General features: G+C 48.9%; 2 protein-coding genes across 2 annotated transcripts; one reads left to right on the plus strand and one right to left on the minus strand.

The window, feature by feature from the left end:
* Window positions 1-2,211: 2,211 nt before the first annotated feature.
* Window positions 2,212-4,362, minus strand: LOC120695192 (zinc finger BED domain-containing protein RICESLEEPER 2-like). Its single transcript, XM_039978492.1, has one exon. It carries the CDS (start codon window positions 4,360-4,362, stop codon window positions 2,212-2,214), a length of 2,151 nt encoding a protein of 716 aa, XP_039834426.1.
* Window positions 4,363-5,500: 1,138 nt separating this feature from the next.
* On the plus strand, window positions 5,501-8,083 carry LOC120671314 (60S ribosomal protein L10a-like). The gene is made up of 6 exons (XM_039951619.1): window positions 5,501-5,611; window positions 5,726-5,758; window positions 6,419-6,638; window positions 6,917-7,082; window positions 7,481-7,686; window positions 7,815-8,083. The coding sequence occupies exons 2-6, from the start codon at window positions 5,754-5,756 to the stop codon at window positions 7,866-7,868; spliced, it is 651 nt and encodes a 216-aa protein (XP_039807553.1). The 5' UTR covers window positions 5,501-5,611; window positions 5,726-5,753; the 3' UTR covers window positions 7,869-8,083.
* The last annotated feature ends 601 nt before the right edge of the window (window positions 8,084-8,684 follow it).

Raw genomic sequence — 8,684 nt, forward strand, 5'->3', positions numbered from 1 at the left:
TGAACGTGCAGAAGAGTGGGTGCGTCTTGTGGTTGGAGTCAACCTCCTGTTGACTAGAGTAAGGGATGAGATCACCCCTTAATAATATATGTGTAACACGTTTCACTTGTTTTACCCAAATCGAAGTACTGTAGCAAGAAGCCATTTTTGGAGAAGCCTTCCCAAACGGCACTCACCGACAACCCCCCCTATTCCACTAGAAAATTTGGACACTTCTTTCAAAATAGAAAAAGAAAACTTACGATAGTGCTATGGATTGGGTTGCGTCATTACAATTGACAGTTGTTGTAGTGGTAATCGTTGAATTATCTAGCAGGAGTAGATGAGATCGCGAAGCAATGGATGACCCTGTCATAGTTTTTTACATGGTGAACGCTGCAGAAGTGGAGGTTTTCTCAGAGTTGCATTCTCATTTATTGATGTGATACATTAGCAATTTTGATGACATGGTATGATAATTATGAAGAGAGAGAGAGAGAGAGAGAGAGAGAGATGATGATGATGATGATGGGCTTTATTGGGAATTTGAGGAAATCCGTTGAAACCGGCATTTGAGGAATTGGGGACTAGAAAGTTTTATTACCAATGTCCAATCCTATGCTTTGTAATTAAATGTTTTGGTCAGTCTAAAACTGTGAAATGAAATTCTGCACCAGGAATCCTTTGTTTCAATCACCAACTAAAGGCTGTCTCGATGACATGACAATCATGGAAACTGCGATATGAAACGCACCATCGGTAATGGTCTACGGTGTGACCCAGGATGCAAGTGGCGCGGGCCAATCTGCGAACCCGCCGGCTCCACGCGCGCCGCAAACCCACATAGCCTGCACCGCGAACCCACCAGTTGAAGCGGACTATGCGGGTTAGCTTGCGATACCCAGCGGCGCCGCAAAGACCGCATAGCGTTTCCGTCGGCAATAAGCTGTTCGGCGTTACGGGACGACGACTAGCTGCAGACACCACGAAGTAGTGAGCTCACGCCCGTACCGCCTGTCGCGCGCAGCTGGCCAGCGTCGTCTGGGCGTCGTCCGCGGCAGCGAGTGGCGTCGAGGCGGTGGTAGACGACGACGTGTTCTTGCCCGATCTCGTCGCCGACGGCAGCGTCGAGCAGCTGTTCCTGTACGATGACTTCTACGCTGGCCTGCAGTACCGGGTCCTGCTCTTGATGTGCTACTTGCCGAGATGTGGAGCGTCACTGCCTCCGACGCCAAGCCGCATGGCCTCTGCAACGCCTTGACATAGGAGCAGAACGCAGGAGGAAGCAAGCACGGTCTTCAAGTCAATTCAGCTGGGACTCACCTTTGAGATGGAGAGTTTGAGGTCCTGAACCATGGCGTCCTGGCCTCCTGGGTGGGCGAGGAGAAACCGCCGACCGTGACGATGAGTGTGCAGAGGAAGGCGGAGGCTTGGGGACTTGCGCAAGACGGCCATGGAGGAGGCCTCGGGGGCGACGCTGGACGGCTGGACTTCGTGAGCTCGTCTAAGGATGGCCACACCGGCGGCGGTGTCGTTGTTTTTGTTGGAACAGAGATGGGAGAAGCTGAGAAGTCACGGCGTGGAGGGAGAGAGCTGAAGGTAGGAGAAAGGTGCATGCAGCTTGCCGTGGTAACTTGATGTGGGCTATAGATGAGCATACGGGCGGCCCGGCCCGACACGACCCGAGCCCGGCTTCGGCCCGGCATGAATGGGCCCGGCACGACTGGGCACGACGGGCCGTCGTGCCGGGCCTAAACAGGCTTCGTGCTCAGGGATCGGCCCAAGGCACGTCCCGTGGGCCGATTTTCGTGCCGGGCTGGCCCGTCAAGCACGGGACCAGACGCCGGGCCGGGCGGCCCAAAAGCCCGTCACCAAAAAACATCTCAACAGATTTCAAAAAAATTTCAGATCTCAAATCTAGACATGAATTATTCACATTTCATATGTATTCAAAGCACAAAGTCAAACACCCCCAAATCCAAAAGGCCAAAACCCCCCAAACCCACCAAGACAAACAGAGATAAGTTCAAATTATTGGGAAGAGCTGTTTGTGCAATGCTGCCTCATTAAAAACCTTTCTAGGTAAAACTCACCCTTGTGAGAAACCCTAGAAAGGAAAAAAGAGTGCAGCCAGCTCAAGTTAAGTTCAAAAGCCACCAGGCCAAATAGTTTTAGTGTCTTACAATTATAAGTTACAACAGCCACCAGGCTAAATGTCACTCACATCTTACTCTAACTCTCATCCCCAGCAGCAGCACCAGCATTGTCCTCATCAAGCCATAGGTTCTTGAACTTCTCCTCCAGCTCCAAGTCCTCCACAGAGTGTTGTGCTCTCCTCGCAGCCAGCTCCCAGTCCTTGATGATGATCAGCTGCTCCACAGTCTCCGGGTTCAACCTTCTGCGCCGATCCTCTAGAATCCTGCCAGACTGACTGAAACAAGACTCTGAAGAAGTAGTTGAGACAGGAACCGACATAATATCCTTAGCCATGATAGAGAGAACTGGATAGGTTAGTTTATGATCATGCCACCAATTAAGGATATCAAATGAATCATCATATGCCACAACATTGTCACTGTCAAGATAGGCAGTGAGCTCACATGTACCAGCAATAGGAATGTTACTAGAAGGACCAGAGGTACCAGATCCTCCTGGCCCTCCAAAGATCTTACCCCAAGCCTGCTTCCTTTTACCTGTCAAACCTGATGGATGGGCTGTCCTTGCTGGCCTTGCTGCAGCAAACTTGTTTTCATACTTGTTATACAGCTTGAACAACTCATGCTTAACTTCATTAGCATACAGATTGTAATTGTAGGAAGTAGACTTAGCAAGCAAATCAAGAGCCATATGCAAACCTCTCAATTTAGCTCTAGGGTCAAGAATAAATGCAAATGAATATAACATGGGAATTTTTTTCCAGTACTTCTCAAACTTCATTCTCATAGGGCCTATAACAGTTTCAAGTTTTGAATCACCCCGACATTCATGGAAATGAGTAGCAATTTCAATTATATGATGCAGAACCAAAGGACTTGTGGGATAATACACTCCAGATAGAGCAATAGTTGATTCATAAAACAACTCAAGGAATTCACAAACCTTTTCAGCAACATACCAGTGCTCACCATTCAAAGCAGCATAGCCAATATTACCATTGATGAACACAGAAAATACATTCTTATATGGAATCAGGTGCTTAAGCATGAGATAGGTTGAATTCCATCTAACATCCATATCCAAACCAAATTTACGAGGTCTAACACCCTTAAGCAAACAGTAGTCTTTAAACTCAGCAATTCTTTTATTAGATGCATTCAAATAACTAATTGCAGTTCTAAAGATCTCTATATAAGGTTTCAGCCTTTTCAAACCAGACTTCACAATGAGATTAATAACATGGCAAGCACACCTCTGATGCACAACATAGTAGGTTTTCTTAGATGGATTATCAGGATCAGTATCAACACCCAAGTAACCAAAAAAGATTGGAGCCAAAATTTGCATAGCATTATTATTAGAAGAAGCATTATCTAAGGAAACAGCAAAGATCTTATCAGTCATTCCGAATGCCTCAACCACATCAGAGATACGTTCAGCAATGTTTGTACCAGTATGAGCCTCTTCAATCAATCTAAAACCAATCACATGTTTCTTAAGTTGCCAATCAGAATTGATAAAATGAGCTACAACAGTGATGTAATCCTCCTTTGCATTACCAGACCAGATATCAGAGGTCAAACAAATAGAATTGACACCAGGAAAGACAATATGTTTTAAGTTATTAATAGTGTCAATGAAAAGCTTCTCCAGATCTCTACTAGTTGAAAACCTAGACACTCTAACATGTCTAGGGTTATGAGCACGTTGAATGTAATCATCCCAAGCATCATTATCAGCAACAGATAAAGGCAGATCAAGCCTAGCAATCAATTTGCATAATTCAACCCTAGCAACATCAGGTGTGTATTCCCAGTTCCTATATGATCCATCAGGGTTCATAGCAAGCCTAGTTTGAACCATTTTAGCATGATCAGCTTTCTTTTTACATGCATTTTGATGCCTAAGCAGATGACCAGTGCCAGCAGCAGATTTAGCAGACAATCTATGGCGACAAAACTTGCAAACAGCAGCAATACGCACGCGTTTATCATCCAAGATTTCATCAAAATTATCCCAGACAGGAGATCGACGCTTAGATCCACAGGACTGAGACTCACTTACCGGCGGCACAGGGGCCGCGGCAGCCTCAGTGACGTTGCCAAGCCCGAGGAAGGCAGCAGCATCAGCGCCACCCGCGTCGTCGACGTCGTCGGGCACGTGACCATAGTCAACCAGATCTTCGTTGATGGTTGCAGGGTACACGGCCTCGTCGATGTCGTCCATGGCCACCGGCCCCCGCGGCTCGTCAGATCCCCGCTCCCGGCCCCGTTCCTCACGGCGAATGCAGCATCAGCTACTGTAAAGAAGAGCTAGCTAGGGTTAGGGTTAGGGTTAAACAGCTAGGGTTAGAGAGAGGGGTTGAGGTCTTGAGGAGGATGTACTTGCCTGCAAAGCCGGAGCCCGGCGCCGGAGAGATGGAAGAAGACAAGCTCGACGGAGGACGGCGGCGAGGATGACGACGACGCGGTGGACAGAGATGAGCAAACGGGCGAGGACGAGGTGAGGGAGAAGGATAGAGGGGGGAGGACGAGGTGGCGACGCGGCGGTGAAGGACGAGGCGGCGAGGCGAAGTCCAACGCGGCGACGCCCGACGGGCGACCGCTGAGTCGCTGCGGCGGCGAAGGGGATGGCAGGCGGGGGCGAGGGCGGGTCGGGAATGGATGGGGATTAGGGTTAGGGATGGGGAAGGGGCGCCGGCGGGGTCATATAAGGCTGGGGCCTGGGGGCGTCGTTTTGGGCCGGCGCGGGGAGCCTGGCTGCCTGGGCCGCGGCCGCTCGCTCGCTCCCGACCGTTGGCAGGCGCGGGGGAGGCCGGGAGGGGCAGGCCGACCGTTGGAGTGGCCGGGCCGGACCGGGCCGAGGTCGTTTTGGCGGGCCGTGCCGTGCCGCCCGGCAGGCCGAACTGGCGGCCCAAGCACGGCCTGGTGCACGGGCCGTGCTTGGCCCGGGCCCGGTGACTTCGGGCCCGTGCCGTGCTTGGGCCGTGCCGGGTCGTCCGTGCTCGGGCCGGGCTAACGGGCCTCGGGCCGTAAGCTCATCTATAATGTGGGCTGCCGCGGAAGCCCGCAAAAGCAAGCGGCGCCATGTGGGCTGCTGCATGCGCCCGCAACCTCTGTCACGGCTCTTGCGGACGCGGGGCGGGCAGCCCGCACCCGCCCCACTTGCAACTTGAGGTGTGACGAGGTGACGAGTGAGAGCCTTCTGTCCCTCCGGTGTAACGGCAGGTTCCTCCAACGAAAATCCATCCGCGGATTCGGCCCATCTCATTCTTAGCCCACTAAAGGCCCATGCCGCAACCGGCCGATCGGATCCGACGGCTAGCCATGCCGCAACCGGCAGGCGAGGATGCATCGGCATCCGTTAAATATCCAGGTCTTTGCCATATCTCCTCCCTGTCCTCCTCTACGCCCTCGCTCGCGCCGCCGCCGCACTTCCCGTCTGGTCTCGTCTGCGCAGCAAACCCTAGCAGCAGGTAGAGAGCCGCCATCCGCCCCTCCCCTCCTCTTCTTCTGCTCCCGGTCCGCATCCAGATCTCTGGCCTCACCGCCTCGTCTCATCTATTTCGCGTTGGTTTTCCTGTCTACAGGTGGGTCGGTTATCGACGGACAGTAGCCATGAGGTAACCCCTACCCGCCACCAATCTTTGCATCCCTTCATCTTCTCCAGTTTTTTCTCGACAGATTGTCCATTTATATATCTCATTATGTGGTATGTACAAGTGTTTGTGTGATCATCTTGTCGAGGTAGTAGTAGGTCTTAGAGATGCCCCTGATCATAAGAGTAGTGGACAACACACCTTTCTTTTCATACATAAATATATAGTCATTATATAAATATGAAGATGTGAAAGGCGTGGATTGGGTTAGCAGGTGTACGTGATCATTCTGGAATCTGGATGTACTCGAATCATGGTAGAAATTATTAGTTTACACTTTACAGTACCAATCCGTTCTATCCCTTCTGAATTCGAACAAATAATTCGTTAACTGTCTGCAATTCGAGGCGCGATATTTGCTAGGGGTGCAACTTGATGACCATTAGACCATTAGGTGCACCCACAACCCTCTTTAGTTCAAAATTTTGTACCACATTCTCAAAGTGGGATCATATTTTGAAGTAGTACAAAATTTTGAACTAAAGAGGGTTGGAGGTGAGGTGCACCTAAGGGTCACCTCTTGGCACCCCTATTATTTGCTATTCTGTTGTGTGGTGGTCTTGTCTTGCAAACACAAATCTTTGACACTAATCTTTTTGACACCTGCCCTCTGCTTTTTTGCAGTAAGTTGCAAACTGAGGCCCTCAAGGAGGCCATCTCCCTGGTCGTGTCGGAGGCAAGGGAGAAGAACAGGAAGTTCACAGAGACCATCGAGCTCCAGATTGGACTGAAGAACTACGATCCGCAAAAGGACAAGCGTTTCAGTGGCTCCGTCAAGCTGCCCCACATCCCTCGCCCCAAGATGAAGGTCTGCATGCTTGGTGATGCCCAGCACGTGGAGGAGGTACATCTCTTATGATGCTGATGCTGTATTTTTCATCATTTTACTAGGACAGAATGCTGTTGTTGTTGGATTGTAATTCTCAAAACTGTGGTAGAATCCTCTTAGTATGCTGTTGATTATTGTGAAATGGGGCCATTCATTTTACTGCATGTTGATATCCAGATACATATGCTAGAAAACCTGTACATTGTTCGAAATTGGATCTTAAATCTCTGTACTGAATAGATTACAGAGTTTTTGTTTTCCGGATCTGATGTTGTATATTCTTCTGTTTGCAGGCTGAGAAGATCGGTCTTGATTACATGGATGTTGAAGCTCTTAAGAAGATGAACAAGAACAAGAAGCTTGTCAAGAAGCTTGCTAAGAAGTACCATGCTTTCTTAGCTTCTGAGGCTATTATCAAGCAGATTCCCCGTCTCCTTGGTCCTGGTCTCAACAAGGCAGGCAAGTATTCTGATCTGTCAACTGCTGGTTTGTCAGCCTCCATAGTTCGAATGAGCTTTATCTGTCTATGCTGCTATCTACCCTGTATATTCACTATTGTTGTTATATATTATATGTGATGGCTGTGTTAATTTTCTGTGCAAATATATTTGCCAGAATCATTTTGAGTACATTTTCTGTTTTGTGTGTGGCATTCCCTTTGCCCTTTGCATATACATATAGAAAGATATGGCTTGTTTCGGTACAGCTTAGCTGTATGCTGCAAGATTTTGAACCTTGTTGGCTGTTGCAGCTCCACATTATATATCAAACTTTATGTAATGGAATCAAAGGTGAATGAGATGGAAGCTGGTATTGATTGTGGTTACTAATCTTTTTGTGTTTTCATGTCATCATAGGCAAGTTCCCAACTTTGGTTACTCACCAGGAGTCTCTGGAATCAAAGGTGAATGAGACGAAAGCTACAGTCAAGTTCCAGCTCAAGAAGGTTCTTTGCATGGGTGTGGCTGTGGGTAACCTGTCGATGGAGGAGAAGCAGATCCAGCAAAACATCCAGATGAGCGTCAACTTCCTGGTTTCATTGCTGAAGAAGAATTGGCAGAACGTGAGTCATGCATGCCTTCAGCCCCTCGTTTTATTTTCCTTGTTGCATCTTCTGTGTCCACATCAAGTGAATATATGACAGAGCCACCGACCCAAAGTTGACTTGAGGCTGTGACTTATATTTTGCAGGTGAGGTGCCTGTACATCAAGAGCACCATGGGGAAGCCAAACAGGGTGTTCTAAGTTGCTGCGCTCATGCCCTTTTAAAACCAACTCTAGTCCGTAGTGGAGTTTGTTATGGGATATATGCTTATGCAGTAATCTATTGTACTGTTTTGCAAATTTTGTGCCTAATTTGAACAAGAGTGGCATTATGATCCACTAGTTTCACCTTGCACTTGAGCTACTAGACAGTGTGCTTCAGGTTACGCTGCTGCTAGTGGCATAGTTCTTGTGAATTCCTCTTTACGATATGCTGCGTTCATGCACGTTGCACGTCTGATAGCTGGCCGTTGTTTACGGATCTATTTCAACCGGCAAATCCTACACAAAATACATGCATTAAGGTGGAATAATATTAGAATAGGGTGTTTGTTTGATGAATTCTACAGGCTGATCTATTTCTGTGAGTAGGGGAATTTTTGCCGAAAATGCACGAAAAGAGAGCACAATCCAAGTGACAATCTCCCGCAAGCACATGGATCAAGCGGCCCACAAACTAGTCTAAACCGCCATAAATACATGCATTGTACACGCATACCTGAATGTGGGATCTACTGGCAGCCCTTCTTCCGAAGGAGGTGGCCAAAGACGGCGCTAGTAGGTCGGCCGAACCAAGGGTTGGGCCCACTGCACCCGGCTTCCAGGTGCTCCTCAGCTAGAGATGGCAGCGGATCGGGTTCGGTGCGGGTATCCGCGGGTTTCGGTTTTTCGGGTTTCGGGTTTGGTGTTGGTTTTTCGCCCACGGTTTTCAGGTTCGGGTTTGGGTTTGGTTTCGGGTTCGGTTTCGGGTTTTGGTTTCCACCCGTGGATATCCAATGGATATCCGAAAAAAATTAT

The sequence above is a fragment of the Panicum virgatum genome, chromosome 2K, assembly GCF_016808335.1.
Source record: "Panicum virgatum strain AP13 chromosome 2K, P.virgatum_v5, whole genome shotgun sequence".
NCBI lineage: Eukaryota > Viridiplantae > Streptophyta > Magnoliopsida > Poales > Poaceae > Panicum > Panicum virgatum.

Coding starts and splice junctions, on each gene's coding strand:
- LOC120671314 (XM_039951619.1), top strand. Junction 7,083..7,480: donor TCCTGGTCTCAACAAGGCAG/GCAAGTATTCTG, acceptor ATGTCATCATAG/GCAAGTTCCCAACTTTGGTT. Junction 7,687..7,814: donor TGAAGAAGAATTGGCAGAAC/GTGAGTCATGCA, acceptor TATATTTTGCAG/GTGAGGTGCCTGTACATCAA.
- LOC120695192 (XM_039978492.1), bottom strand. CDS start 4,362: ATGGACGACATCGACGAGGCCGTGTACCCTGCAACCATCAACGAAGAT.